Genomic DNA, 16,028 nt, shown 5'->3' with positions numbered 1-16,028 from the left:
ACTTGTGATCTCTCTCTGTCAAATAAATAAATTAAATCTTAAAAAAAAATTTTATAACTTCGGTAACTTAAGAAACTAGATTTCCTGTAAGGAACTAAGTTAGAGAAAGCAAAAAAGTAGATTTGGTTCAGTGGGCCAATGGTAAACCAATTTACTTTTCTTTGCAAGAACTTCTCTCTGATTGGTTTTAAATGTATTTTTTAGAAAGCAATGAGGGGCCTGTAGGTGGCTCAGTTGGTCATGAGTTCAGGTCCTGCCCTGGGCTCCATGCTTCCCATGGAGCTGACTTAAAAAACAACAGTAACAACAATAAACAACAATAAAGAAAGCAAGGAGGCTATTAAGAAGTGTGGACTGACATTTATCAGATAATTTGAGATTTTAAACGACTCCCATCAAGTTTCATCTTTGAATAAATAATTACATAAAAAAGGAACAAGAGACAAAATAGCTCATGTGTAATTTTAACCATTTTTGAATTTTATTTATTTATTTGACAGGCAGAGATCACAAGCAAGCAGAGAGACAGGCAGAGAGAGAGAGGGGGAAACAGCTTCCCCGTTGAGCAGAGAGCCTGACGAGGGCCCGATCCCATGACCCTGGGATCACGACCTGAGCTGAAGGCAGAGGCTTTAGCCCACTGAGCCACCCAGGCGCCCCTATTTTAACCATTTTTAAACAGAGACAGGATTTTGTTGTTCTTGTGTGCAGTTTATTTCATATAAAATCTTGAACTTAAACACATAGGATTCTTGGCTTTGTTGATGACTTTGTACTTTCCCCAAGTGCTTTTTTTGGGTGACTTTTGGTTATAGTCTTCTAAGGACTGATTACTAAAAAACCCATACTCATAAAGTGAACACTCAACCTGTTTAATCAGCAAATGAACTATAATATTAGTCAAGCCTTACACCTCCTAAATTAACATGATTCTTAGCATTCTAACCACTAGTACCTTATTATGATTATTTTTTAAGATTTTATTTATTTGTCAGAGAGAGAGGGAACACAAGCCAGTGAGGTAGGGGGTGGGCAGAGGGAGAAGCAGGCTTCCTGCACAGGAAGCCGATGTGGGGCTTAATCCCAGCACCCTGGGATCATGACCTGAGGTGAAGGCTGACGCTTAACCGACTGAGCCACCCAGGAGTTTCCCACTAGTACCTTATATTCAAAACCTGAAAATTAGCTTATTTTGAGAAGACTTAAGACAAAATAAAACTAGTGCTTATCATCTCTGATTAAAAATGATCACCAGGGGTGCCTGGGTGGCTCAGTGGGTTAAAGTCTCTGCCTTTGGCTCGGGTCATGATCCCGGGGTCTTGGGATTGAGCCCCTCATTGGGCTCTCTGCTCCGCGGGGTGCCTGCTTCCCTTCCTCTTTCTCTGCCTACTTGTGATCTCTGTCAAATAAATAAGTAAAATCTTTAAAAAATAAAAAATTTTAAATGATAACAAAATACTGGGCTGGAATGAAACTCAGTTGGTACTGACTCAGTAACAAAGTGTTAGAATAAGGGAACAGAAGAGCCATCTGAAAAATGGTCTACCCCAAAATAAAAACTGATTATGTGATAAAAGTGATCTTCCAGCTTAGCAGAGAGAAAGACAGGTTATTGGTACAATGGACCATCTATAAGAAGTTCAAGTTTCATATAATGCTACATAAGAAAACACATAGCAGATGGATTTAAAAACTAAAAATTTAAATATGAAGTCATAAGTAAACTTACAGAAAATATAAGTGAATTCTATTATATATCATAGGCTGAAGATATATCTAAACCCAAAAGCAGTAATAGAAATTACAAAGGAAAAAACAAAACTGAGTATTTATCAGGAACTTAACATCAGCTGACTACAATTTGTTTTATTAGGTGACCTTTTCTAATTCAAAGCTTTTTGTAATAATTTCCTTTCATCATCATCATAATGTGTTGAGGTTGTTGCTCAAGAGTAAGTGTCTCTTTTCCAAAGAACATTCCATCTGCCCTGAATTTATGTCACTCAACAATAACAAAATGGATGTTAATTCTATTAGGCTGCAAAAACACCAGTATCCATCGGTAAAGCTCTGTGGGTCCTAACTGAGGCCTCCTTAGTGGTGGGAGGTGGGACGGTGCACCCAGGCACTGCGTTTTGTTTTGTTAACTGCTCCCTTAACTATACATTAAAAATAGTTCTTAAAGTCAATGCCCAGAATCTGAAGACATCATTTTGCAGCCTTGAGGTTTCCTTTGCTGCTGCTTATTCTCCAGGTCAGGGCTAGGTTTAGGCAAAACTGAGTTCTTTGAAGTTTATATTTAGTCCAAACGGACTGAACTTCTAAATTACTATAAACTCAACCTGGGTGCCTGGGTGGGTCAGTCCGTTGGGCGGCCAACTCTTGATTTCAGCTCAGTTCATGAGCTCAGCGTCGTGAGATCAAGCCCCGCGTCAGGCTCCGTGCTGGGCAGAGGGCCTGCTTAAGAGTCTCTCTCTCCTTCCCCTCTCTGAGCCTCCCCACCTCCTACTCACACATGCTCTCTCTCTAAAAATAAAAAATAAAAAAGTACTATACATTCAAAATTCAGAAATGAGAAGGAAGGGCTGTCAACAAAATAATACCCCAACAACATGTCCAGACCTGCCCAGCCTGGAGCAAAAATAAAACTTAAATGTGTTGAGCTCAGAATGCAAAGATGCAGAGCTTGGAAGCAAAGGCAGTATCTCCCACACACGTCATCTATTTTGGCGCCCGAGCCGGAAGTGCAGGGGCGACACTGTCCACGGCAGAGGCCACGTCTTACTAAACACAAACACCTTTTTCTCCTGCCAGACTGCTCAGCTCAGCAGCCTCGCCATCGGTTCTAATACCCGCCTCCTCCTTCTTCCTGCCGCTTGTTCTTGTAACTGCAGCTTAGGGGAGACCAGCTCTTCTAATCTGAGCCTCTAAGACCACACGGTCTAACTGCTGGTGGGTGTTTTCCAGACTTTCTGGGCAGTTACTGTGTTGACGGGTGCTGCTAAAAATGAGACAGCTGAAGAACTCGTAGGCACAAAATCACTGGAATGTGCGCCCTGGAGAAGACAAGGGCTAAAGGTGGCCAGCCCCAGCAGAGTTAAGTATGACTTCTACTGAAACAGGGCTAAGGACGGAACATGATGATCTCACAGAATCTGAACACACCAGAAGGGATGCCAGTTACTATCCTGGTTTTCCAGATGAGGAAACCAATACTTAGGCTAAGGAAAGGACTCTTGGTCACGTGACCAGGGAGTACAGGAATGAGCACTTGAACCAGGCCTGTGTGTCAGATTAACCAAGCACAGGCTCCCAGCAGTCTGTTATTTGTCTGACCCCCCTCTGCCTACTTGTGATCTCAGTCTGTCATATAAATAAATAAAATCTTGAAGGAAAAAAGAAAGAGGATATAATGGTATCACTGGTGCCCGGCACACAAGGAAGGCCTCGAATGTCTGTTGAGCAAACAAGTGATACAGTGAGTGACGACGGAAGCAGATGCTAATTACTGAGCATTTACAGTGAAGCTATTTCTTTTTCTTTTTTTTTTTTTAAAGATTTTATTTATTTGACAGAGAGAGAGATCACAAGTAGGCAGAGAGGAAGGCAGAGGGGGAGGGGGGAACAGACTCCCCACCAAGCAGAGAGCCCGATGCAGGGCTCGATCCCAGGACCCTGAGATCATGACCTAAGCCAAAGGCAGAGGCTTAATGCCCTGAGCCACCCATGCGCCCCTATAGTGAAGCTATTTCTAAGAGTTGTTTCAACTTTGTTTTGTGAGCTTCTTTTCTCATAGATTTATAGCTAGTGAAGAGATTCTGATCAACAAAAAATGTATTGGATGGTGGAAATACCTAGAAAACATTAGTCTCAGTGACCTTCTCTGATAGGATAGGGGCTACTCTATCTCCTCCCAGGCCTTCTCCTGTCTGTTTATTTTCTTTTTAAAAATTTATTTATTTATTAGAGAGACAGTACAAGCGAAAGAGTGTGGGGGGGTAGGAGCAGAGAGAGACAAGCAGACTTGCCACTGAGCAGGGACACCTCCCCACCCTACCCCCAAGACGGGCTCCATCCCAGAACCCTGAGATCATGACCTGAGCCAAAATCAAGAGCCAGACGCTCAACTGAGCCGTCCAGGCACCCCTCCTCTAGTCTCTTTAAACGCTGCAGTGGGCCTACAAGAAGGGGCAGCCCCATCCCCCCCCCCCAATGAAGGGCCTCCTCCAGTGTGGGCACACACCAACCCCTCACCTGCTAGTGACTGAAATTCAGCTTTCCCTCTAGATAAAGTCTCCTGAAACCTTGAACACATGGCTCTGCAGATTGGGGGGGTACGTTCCTCTCCAAGATTCTCTTTCTCTCCTAGTCTTTTTCTCATATATGTTAGAGAAGCTGATTACAGCAGGACCAATTCTAAGGTTTGGAAGACATTATCTGATCAAACAAACTGACCTTATCTCCTGTGATTCCTAAGCCAACTCTAAAGGAATATTAATATTTTTCTTCTCACATTTGTAAGGCTTGGGTGACATAAAATGATTCTGTTATTTAAAGCACCTTCTCGGGGCGCCTTGGTGGCTCATTGGGTTAAAGCCTCTGCCTTCAGCTCAGGTCATGATCCCAGGGTCCTGGGATCGAGCCCCGAATCAGGCTCTCTGCTCAGCAGGGAGCCTGCTTCCTCCTCTCTGCCTGCCTCTCTGCCTACTTGTGATCTCTGTCAAATAAATAAAATCTTTAAAAAAAATTTAAAAATAAAGTACCTTCTTTAAAAAAGTGGAGGGAGGGGGCAAGATTTATGATGGATCATGTCATTTTATAAATTCTAAAATATGGTCATCTGGGTGAAGTTTGGATGAGTCACACCAAGGCCATCCCAAACACCACTGAATTATATATCAGGACTGAGGGGTGTGGAAACGGACACTCTAGAAGCAAAGTCTTTCTATACAAGTAGAACCATCTCCTAAGCCACCAGGCACCCCAGGCTGACCCAGCTATCCAGAATCTACTGTCCAATTTCAGGCTTGCTACAGTTTCATTAAATGCCCATCACACTCTAAAATGACCCATCTGGACCACGAGAACAAATCTACCAATATTCCAGGATCATTACACTAAATGTGACTGAACAGTCTAGGTTGAGAGCCTTAAAAAAAGATCATAAAATTTGAACACACAGGCCAAGTGCAGCTCAATCCAGGACCCAGATCACAACCTAAGCTCAATCAGCTGCTTAACTGACTGAGCCACCCAGGACCCCTTGTGTTTTCTTTATATAGACCATAATAATGAAGCCGAAGATCATAATAATGTGATTATATTCTTATTTAGCAAGAAACAGCAATATTACAAAGCTTAGACTTCTATAAGTGAATTGATTTCTTTTCCATCTGAACTTTATAATCATTGGCAAGTGGTGATCTGCAAAAAACAAACAAACAAAAAAAACTCCTTTAAAAAAGGCATTGAGGGGACGCCTGGGTGGCTCAGTTGGTTAAGCAGCTGCCTTCGGCTCAGGTCATGATCCCAGCATCCTGGGATTGAGTCCCACATCGGGCTCCTTGTTTGGCAGGGAGCCTGCTTCTCCCTCTGCCTCTGCCTGCCACTCTGTCTGCCTGTGCTCACTCTCGCTCCTCTCTCTCTTACAAATAAATAAATAAAATCTTTAAAAAAAAAAAAAAAAAGGCATTGAGGAGCGCCTGGGTGGCTCAATGGGTTAAGCCTCTGCCTTCAGCTCAGGTCATGATCTCAAGGTCCTGGGATTGAGCCCCACATCGGGCTCTTTGCTCAGCAGAGGGCCTACTCCCCGCCCCCCCGCCTGCCTCTCTGCCTACTTGTGATCTCTGTCTGTCAAATAAATAAATAAAATCTTAAAATAAATAAATAAAGGCACTGGGGCACCTGGGTGGCTCAGTTGGTTAAGCTTTGGCCTTCAGCTCAGGTCACGATCCCAGCGTCCTGGGATTGTGCCCCTCGTCAGGCTCCCTGCTCAGCAGAGTCTGCGTATCCCTCTCTCTCTCCCTCTGCTTCTCCCCCTGCTTATGCTGCCTCTAGCTCTCTCAAATAAATAAAATCTTAAAAAAAAAAAAAGGCATTAACCACTAATCAACATGGATGCCTACTGGCAAGAGATGATATTTTGGGTCTATTCAAAATGATTGCTTTGATACCCCATTCTTTTCCAGAAGAGGTAACTGAGGTTCTAAGGGTCCAACACTACGAAGACCCTCACACTTAGGAAAGGCCGTGCCCCTCCAGAGTGCTATGGACTGCCTGAACCTCAGAACACCGCTTCTGCCTAAGAATAGTGTCACACGTGCTCAGATAACCAGGCCAGCCCAGGAGAGCCCCAAATGTGACTGGCCTGGACTCCTAGCACCACGGAATCTGGCCCCCAGAGGAAGCGCGTTCACACACAAAGGCACTCTGACCTGAGAGCGCCGCCCTCAGAGAGGTCTTCCCATACCCACAAAGAAAGCAGGGCTCCTCCTCCCTGTCGGGTAGTGCGCTCCCAAATCCCATCCGCAGACCAGCAGCCGACCCAGAGGAAAGCACGGTTGGGGGAGGAAGTTTTCAAAGGGAAAAGGAGGACTGGGGCTAGAGGCTGATTGCTGGCTTGTCCTCCCACAGGGTCATCCCGGATCATTTCTTTTCCTTCCTGAGTCCCAAAGATAGGCCTGCCCTTTGCACGGTTATTCTTTCTTTTTTTTTTTTTTTTTAAATTTTTTTTTTATTTTTTTGACAGGGAAAACACGAGTAGATGGAGAGGCAGGCAGAGAGAGAGAGAGAGAGGGAAGCAGGCTCCCTGCCGAGCAGAGAGCCCGATGCGGGACTCGATCCCAGGACCCTGAGATCATGACCTGAGCCGAAGGCAGCGGCTTAACCCACTGAGCCACCCACACGCCCCTGCACGGTTATTCTTAACCAAGTTTTCTTCACATCTTTGGTACTTATAAAATAGAAAGTATCCCCACAGCCTTTCCTCTTCCTTCTTGGCCTGAAGGGACAAATGTCCTGTTCAGATTTTTTTTTCCTCAATTTACAATCAGTGGTAAAAGGAAATCAACAAGGAGCAAACGGCTCTCTCTCCTCCCCTCTGATACCCAGCACCGTCTCAGGCTTCCATCACTCACTAAGCCTTAGGTGCCAGGTGCCCTGGTGGCCATTGGGACATTGGCAGATGAGACACAAATGCCTGGTCCACAGAGGACAGCAGGCATGTGCCACGCCCGCAGCCCCATGTGGTGCAGGGAGCGCCGGCTGCACAGCGGCCATGACATTGCAGGCCTCTACATCCCCATACCTTGGTCTACAAAAGGGCAGTAGTAACTGTACAAATCAGGCAACTGTAAAGAGGAAAGGAGATAAAACCTCTCCGCATAATGCTTGGCCCAGAGAAAGTATCCAGGGAATCAGATCATTGTTATGAAAGTGGTAGGAAACCACCAGTACTTTGAGAATGGGACAAAGAATGAAGCAAACGAAATGCTGGTGGCCTCCAGGACGGCCCCACTTGCACCGATCCGGACAAACCACAGAGTCTGCCAGAGAAGGGGGGAGAGCGCATTCCAGCAAGACATGGGGCTGCAGGAGCCATCGGCGTTGTAAGGACTGTGGGCTCCAGGGCCGGGGCCAGGGGTCAACTGGGCAGATGAGCCCAGGGGAGGATCACAGGACTCTTGCACTTCACACCATAGCTAAGGAAGGGTGCGGAAGGGGACAGGCTCAGATGTGGTTCTGAGCTAGAACTTTGGTGAAGTGCTACATCTTTTGCTCATCCATCCAGAAAACTGGCTAGAGCCAGGGGAGATGGGGTAGGGGAGCCAGACGGGAGGCAGCCACAATGCGCCAGGGGGAGAGCGCAGCTTAAAGGAAGGTTGTGGATATGGAGTGAAACTTTCCACATCTCAGGGTAGATGCCATCTACTGGGAAGCCTTTCCTAGCTTGGCAGTTCTGGGTTAGGAGCCCTTCTTCTAAGGGCTCCTCCAGCACCACGGACATCCCCAATCAGATCTCTTAACATGCATTTCTTCAACAAATTCACCAAGGCCTACTGCAGGCCAGCCCCTTGCTCAGCACCGGGAACACAGGGACTAACCAGAGTGCCTGCCCCCGCATTGCTGTGGGGCTTACCTGCTGAGAAGAGAGTCAGGCAATAAACAAGTAAGCAAGCAAATATACAAGTACTAGGAAGAATAAATCAGGGCAAGGGGAAGGACAGAGACAGGCAGCGGGCAGGGAGGGAGTACCTGGGGCAGCCAGGCTCCCTCTGATCACACGACGACGGACACAGTGGGAGAATGAGGCATCGGAAGGAAGAGCATTTCAGGCTGAGGAAGGGGCAAGCACAGTGTCCCTGAGGGCAAAACATGTTCACAGACCGGAAAGGATCCTAATGTGGCTGGCAGAGGGTGAGCAGGAGGAGGGTATAAAGGAAACAAGGTGGGAACCAGGCAGGGACCAGATCTCAGATGGTCTTGCCAGTGTAGGGTTTTAAGGGTGAGAGATCTGACCCATATTCAACTAAGACCAGTCTGGCTGAATCTGGAAACAAGCTGTAGGCAGGGCAGGCGCAGACATGGGAAGAGCATCAGAAGGCTCCAGCAATCCTACAGAGGAGAAACACTGGCGGCTTCGCATCACATTGTTAGCAGAGGAGGTGGTAAAAGTGGTCAGATTTCAGATACATTTCGAAGGCAGAGTTTGCTGATAAACTGGATGTGGGATGAAGGAAACAGGAGTTCACGATGGAATTAAGTAGGTTTGGGGCCTACTTAGTGGAGTGAATATGGAGTGCTGCCATTTATGGAATAGGAAAGAGTAGGGAAGAAGCAGATTTGGGGCCAGGAAGAGGAAGAGGGCATCAAGTTTGGGTTGAGACATTATCACGTCTGAGATGCCTCTTAGGTCCCCAAGTGGAGAGGTCAACAGGCAGTCAGCGGTGCTCAGGGAGAAGACTGAGCTAGAAATAAAACCAGATGCACTACTTGTAAGCCTGTACAAGGGGCAGGAGGAAGGCGTGGAAGTGGTCTGAGGATTAAACCAGCAAAGCTGAGAAGGAACAGCCTAGAAAGAGGAAAAGCAAGAGAGGTGGGGTCCTGGCAGCCGACGAGGGGCAGGGTGCAGGAAGGAAGGGGTGGCCGGGGGTTAAGTGCTGAAAGGACCACAGGATGAAGACCACTGACACTATGACAAGCAATGTCAGTGTGTGGCAGCTAGGGGAAGCAAGGTGGGAGAAAGTCAGCATACGCGAACGACCCCTATGCAGAAATGTGCCCTACGGGAGAGCAGAGCTATGCAGCCGTGGCTCAATGGCACCTGGAATGAAGGACAGTGTTTTTAATGGGCAACTTAGTACAGCAGGACTGCATGCTGATCGGAACGATCCAGCACAAAGGGGAAAACCCATGGGGACCAAGAACAAGGTACATTAGGAAGAGAAGGTATAAATTCCTCAAACAGCTTGACAAGCTGAATAATCTTTAATTTCTCAAAATGCCGATTAAAAAAAAGAACATTCTCTTTTTAACTATCAAGGATTAGTGATGTTAGTAAACAGGTGAAGATCTTAGAGGCATGTATCTGTTGTTATTGGAAGCAATTCTGAAGGTAAAACGAAAATGTTTTTGAGAGTTATTTTAACAGGAAAAAGCCGAGTTTGTGTTAGTAATGTCATAAAACTATTCTTTTCTACAAAATTTGCTTTTCGAGAGGATACCATAAGCTCGAGTTAAAAATGCCTAACCTCCTTATTTCCTACCATTTCCACGGATAGACTCTACTCACAGGCTGCACTGATTCAGTCTGTAGAATTTGTGTCGTGCAACACAGAGTCTCCACACGTACTTGGCGGTTTCCATGTCTTCCTAGCAAAGGAAATATTGCACAAAGTAAATGAGAACACATTTATGACTTGATGCAGACTTTGTCTGAGGACAAGATATAATTGTGGGATATAGTATACCAAAATCACTTTAAACACACTGTTGTTCTTTCATTTTCCAATGCTGTGCCTATCATACAAATGCCATACTTGGAATTTAAATTAAGAAGACCGAAAACAAAAACAAAAACAAAGAACACCATTCTAAGGTTTGACTCTTCCATGAAACTGTTTGAAAGTAACGTCGAAATTTTAAGATTATGAAAATAATCGACTTTTATTTTGACAAAGATAGACAAAGACAATTTGAAACAAGATATTTGAGTCAGTGACTTAATACTGCCTTTGTCAAGAGCAAAACTGAGTAACTGTGAAACAGTATTTCTACAGAGCCCTTCGCTTAGCAATGGAAATTAAGGTATCAGTGCTTACTTTCTCTCCTATTTAGTCCCTTAGGTTTAATTTAAAAATCATCATACTAGATAGTATTTATCCAAGGACTCATTCATTCAATAGTATTAACTAAGCAACTACTTTTTCCAAGGGCTATTAAGCAAAATGCTATAAAATTTTACATTTTATGTAAGTATTATGTATTATAATTTTAATGTCACCTCCCTCCCCCAACACACACAAAGAAATGCTAACCTGTTAACTTTTAGGAAAAACATTCCACATAGATTCCTAATGTTTACTCACAGTTTGAAACTGGATGGTCTCCTCTTTATTGGCCAGCTCTAATGCAAAGAAGGACTTATTGTGGGACATGTTAGCAATATCATGCCACCTAAAGAACAACAAATTGAAAACAGCAATGTGAGTTCTACCTGGAAGATAGCATATATGATTTTCCTTCTCAAGCTTGAGGTTGTCAAGCTAACATTTGTTAATGATTTTAGAAAGAAAACAGTTGTTTTAATCAGCTAACATGCATCTTCTCACTGAAGTGACAATAGCAAAAAGTAAATACACGTAGACTAAGTAAAGGCAAAGAGTACTTAAATATGTAAGATCTCTTTATCCTCATTTACCAGATTAGTTGGATTAAAGATCCCTATCTTAGCTGGTTGTCAATGCCTCCTTCATTCATTCAACATCTTCAAGGGCACCCATTATAGGCAATGCCAGAAACTGTGTTAGGTCCCCAGGATACTAAGATCAGTGAGGTACAGTACAGGGCTTCCCTCAAATGGACACAGTTGGAGGGTGGGTGAGAGAGAAGAGAGAGGCAAGCAAGCATCATTAAGTTCTGCAGGTATACAAGGCAAAAGTGAGGCACAAAGGTGGAGGACTGGGGCTCTAAAAGCCTGAAGGTGAAAAGTTCAAATGCCAAGAACCCAAAGCATGAACTGCTCTGGATGAGTTTACTGGGATTCAAACTCCTGTCTTATATTTTTTAACTGTATTTGACATTTAGATTTTACATGTTAATATTTTATTACATAACTATATGATTTTATGAAAGGGAAAATGTGTCTGAAACAAAAAATTTACTCTTCTTTACCCTTCTCCATTACATTGGATTTATTTCTTCTAAATTTATTTAAATAAATAAAATTAATTTGCAGTGATCCAATGTTCGTTGTGGTTTTTTTAAAGATTTTTTTTTTATTTTTTTTTTTTTTAAAGATTTTATTTATTTATTTGACAGAGAGAGATCACAAGTAGGCAGAGAGGCAGGCAGAGAGAAAGAGGAGGAAGCAGGCTCCTGCCAAGCAGAGAGCCTGATGCGGGACTCGAACCCAGGACCCTGAGATCATGACCTGAGCTGAAGGCAGCGGCTTAACCCACTGAGCCACCCAGGTGCCCCTTAAGATTTTATTTTTAAGTAATATCTATATCCAACATGGGACTCGAGCTTACAGCCTGAGATCACGAGTCACATGTTCTACCGACTGAACCAGCCAGGTGCCCCACAATGTTTAATTGTTAAACCTAAAGGTTTTTGGCATCACACAAAAGAAGGCAATTTTAAAAACTCCTATCCAGTGAGATAGAAGCTGGCTGATGGGCTTCAGTTTTCAAGTGGCCCTTTGGGCACCATTAGTCCTGCCCAATCTGGTGTAGTCCAGATCCTTCTCTGGCCCCTGTCCCCAAGTCACAAGTTGGGAAGACTTAAATGAGGAGTACTGCCCAACCCAGGGCAAGATGGTCTAGGACTGGGTGTCTGCTCCTTAAGCCAGTTACACTCTCCATGGTCATAATTGCTATGGAGAATTCTGAGTCCCAAAGCCAGCAGTAAAGCAAAAGAAATAAAAAATGTCAGCTTAGGAAAAAAAAAAAATCTTCAAAGGAAAAAACCAGTTCTCAAGAAGAAACAGTCAGGATGGTTTTTAGAGAGCTTGAGATGTGGGGAATTAAGTTCCTTTTCATAACCATTTAACACAGTGGTTAAGAGCCACCCGAAGTGGAAAACTGGAGTTCTTGGTCATGCCAGTTAGTAACTGGGTGACCTGAAGCAAATCACTTAGTTTTCCAAGTCTCAATTATCCTCTGCTCAGCGCTGTGAAGACCATATGAGAAAACACACAGAGAGCACTTAGCACGAGCACTCAGTAAATAGATAAATATAAAGGAACTCAGAACCAAAAAGGGTATAATATTTTACTGCTCTACAAAACAATATAAACTTAATTTTTCATCAGGAATAGAATCAAAGTAAACAGGCTCTCAGAGTAAAATTGGAACTATTTCTGTGAAATGACACTTTGGATCTTCTAGGGGATGGACTTTAAGGAATGAAAAAGGAGGGACTGAGCAACATGATCCAATTTGCTATCTTTAAGATATAATTTGGAACCCAGAAATTTAAACCACCTGAAATTTCACTTTTGGTGAAATTGGCATATTTCCGTAGAGCCTCCTTTTCTTCTTTCTCACTACATACATTCTAAGATTTCCACAAATGACTAGTATCACATTTTTACAATCAGGGGGAAAAAAAGAACATTATACAAAAGTATTTGAACTTAGCTTAACCAAAAAAAAAAAAAAAAAAAAAGAAAGAAAGAAAGAAAGAAAGAAAGAAATTTTCTTAAAAGTTGATATTTAAGGAATTTTTGGTACATAACTAGAGTCAGAAAAAGGCCCAGATTTCCACAAACAGACAGTCCTAGAAGCTGGAGCTGGAATTAAAAACTCACATCGAAACAAAGAATGGCCTCCATATGGTAAGAAAAGGGTCAGACACCTAAAGCGTTTCATAAGCAGGCCATCCTCACAAGCAGTTTTCCACACATTTGATTTTCAAGAAAGTGGCTCATGAAAGGACCTCTGCAGTCGGGGGTTATTTTATTCTCGGAAGGGCATCTTTCCATTTCCTAGTGAGACTCGGGGAGAGACTTGTGGGCTATTACTAGTTGAGGTACTAAAACCTGTCACCAGGAGGAGCCACGCACCGCGCACAGAAGGACATAAGGAAAGTACCTAAATACCACAGGAGGCCTTCCGTTCTTGTGTTTCACAAAGATCCCTTCAAGACACGCTCCAATGCATATGTCACTGCCTTGGCTATCCTGGAAGGAGAAAGCACAGAAAGCAGCAGTCCGGCACCAGCCGCACAACAGCTGTGACAACCACGCCCAGCTCCCTGGGCTGGTTTCCCAGACAGAAGATGCTCAGAAGACCTACCCTGGAGGGCAAAGTCTGAAAGAAATCAAGGCATCACCTTGTCAATAGATATGAAAATAGAAAGCCCTGGGCTCCTTAAGGAACTCCACTTCAAGAGCATTTCAAAGAACAAACTGCCAAACAGGAATGTGTTTCACTGTGACATTTTGGTCACAGGATCTCGCTTTCAAGTATGCAGGCTTCTGCACATCTCCAGCCTCTGCACGGGAGGGTGTACCCGGGCCTCCCCGCTATCCTCTCAAAGCTCTCAACATTAATCTGGAGAGGCCCGGCCTCCGGGCTATGCTCACCTTCGCGGGGTAACTCTCTTCTCCGTAGCCGTCCATTCTCTCTACCTCCTGCATGTACAGCATTTCTGCATCAGGAGCGGTGAGCCTTCTGCAACCCAAAAGATGTGAGATCGATCACCAAACCAAAAATGGAAAAAAGAACAAAAGGCAATTCTAAAAGGCTACATACCAATTTTGCATTAGACCTCCACAAACATTTTGGTTTTTAGGCATCTGAAATTCGTTATACCAACATCGACTGAAAACCAGCTACGTGCATAGCACAGTGCTGCCTGCTAAGGGTTAGTCATAAAGATCCTCTTCCTGTACTTCAGGCAGGCAAGGAGGACACAGGGAATAAAACTCCGCAAAAATCTTCACTGAAAGCTGGAATTCATTCTAAACCATTCAGTAACTGCTCATTATCCAAAATATTAGGCAATACTAAGCCTCATGTGCTAAATGCCAAATGACTGATCCAGGAAATAAGGGTTAAAAGACTATAAATGACAAGGATAGGCAAGAAGGCCACGTGGGGCTCAACTATACAGAGACTCACCTTCCCCGCCTCACTCTGCTGCTCCTCCACATCCACAAGGCAGCCCACATGGCAACCAAGCCATGGTGCTCCCTCATGCCTCCCTACCTCTGCGCACACGCATCCCTCTTTCCAGCACACCTGTCATTCACCCGTGCACCTGATCAATCCCTAATTATCTTGGAAGAGTTGACCTGTGTATCACTCCTCTGTCAGCTCCCATGATTTCCCTGGGTCTAAGTCAGATGCCCCTGCTCAGTGCAGACGCAGCACATTCTATGCACACTTCCCCCACTGCGCTCATATCACATTGTTAGTTTATAATTACTATCCCGCTAGGTCGTCCAGCCCACCCCTTAGACTCCAAAGCAGGGAATACATTCTATGATGGCAGGGAATTCTATTTATCTTCATGCCACAGCATCCTGCCTCATACAGAGCAATAGTACTAAGCTATCTTTTTATTTTTTTTAAAGGTTTTATTTATTTATTTCAGACAGACAGAGTCTGTGAACGAGCAGGAGGGAAGGGAGGAAGCAGGTTCCCTGCTGAGCAGGGAGCTGGAGGCAAGGTTCAATCCCAGAACCCTAGGATCACAACATGAGCATGAAAGATAGTTGCTTAACCGCCTGAGCCACCCAGGCACCTCCTAAACTTCCTTTTTAAAAAGATGCACAAACGAGTACATGCAAGTAACAAGAGATAGGGTGATGTGTGCCTGAAGGATCTATTATACTAGTCAGGGGAAAAAAAGGTTCATTTGGGACAGCAAAAAACGAAGCTAAAAAGGCAGGATGTGACCAACTTGGGGGAAGCCTTTAATTGCAGCGCTAATGAACTCAGGCTAGGGGAAAGCCAGAGAAGAGTCATGAACACTTGGGAAGGAAAGGAAGGGAGATGAAAAGAAAGTGATATTTTAAGATTAATCTTTAGTGAGCAACTATATAGATTTGAGGGGCGAGAGACTAAAGACCATAGGTTATCCTTTTTTTTAAGATTTTATTTATTTATTTGACAGACAGAGATCACAAGTAGGCAGAGAGGCAGGCAGAGAGAGAGAGAGAGAGAGAAGCAGGCTTCCTGCCAAGCAGAGAGCCCAATGTGGGGCTTGATCCCAGGACTCTGGGATCATGACCTGAGCAGAAGGCAAAGGCTTTAACCCACAGAGCCACCCAGGTGCCCCATCCAAAGGTTATTTTTAATCCAAGGGGATAAACAATAGGATATAATCAGACAAACCTAGGTTCAAATCCCATCTCTACCCCATGTAACTGTGGGCAAGTGATCTAGTCTTTTTGAGCTTGGTTTCTCCAATCTGTAAGAAGAGTATCATTTACCTTAAAGAGTGGTTATAGGAATGGAATGGAATGGAACTGTGTGGTACTTGGTTCAGACGAAGACTAGCATTCTCTGGGGGGAGGCTTTTTCTCATAGACGACACACCCAGATGCATGACCAAAGAAAGTCCTTACCCACCCAGAAGCGCGGGTCAGGGCGATAAGCACTCTGACACAACAAGCACGGTGTCAGAGCGCCACAGCTCTCCGCACAGATTCCCGAGAAGAAAATAAACAGCTTCCAAGGTGGGCGCGCGGGGGGGGGGGGGGGGGGGGTGGTGGTGGGGGGGGGGGGGGGGGGGTGTATGCGAGAGAGCCTCCCCCCAGAGAATGCTAGTCTTCACCCCCCCCCCACCTGGGACGGCCC

The 16,028-nt window shown here is 44.5% G+C and overlaps 1 protein-coding gene across 1 annotated transcript in view; it reads right to left on the bottom strand.

Annotated features, from left to right (window-relative positions):
• The window catches only part of PTPN21 (protein tyrosine phosphatase non-receptor type 21), a 76,376-nt gene that overhangs the window by 19,254 nt on the left and 41,094 nt on the right, over positions 1-16,028 (bottom strand). Inside the window, exons 7-10 of the mRNA XM_059373562.1 lie at positions 13,808-13,895; positions 13,314-13,402; positions 10,587-10,674; positions 9,791-9,870 (exon numbers count right to left, since the gene is read on the bottom strand). Coding sequence (XP_059229545.1) covers positions 9,791-9,870; positions 10,587-10,674; positions 13,314-13,402; positions 13,808-13,895 — 345 coding nt within the window. The remainder of the gene's footprint in view (positions 1-9,790; positions 9,871-10,586; positions 10,675-13,313; positions 13,403-13,807; positions 13,896-16,028) is intronic.

The sequence above is a fragment of the Mustela nigripes genome, chromosome 13 (assembly GCF_022355385.1).
Source record: "Mustela nigripes isolate SB6536 chromosome 13, MUSNIG.SB6536, whole genome shotgun sequence".
In the NCBI taxonomy this organism is placed as follows: domain Eukaryota; kingdom Metazoa; phylum Chordata; class Mammalia; order Carnivora; family Mustelidae; genus Mustela; species Mustela nigripes.
This window is presented reverse-complemented; position numbering and strand designations above follow the sequence as displayed.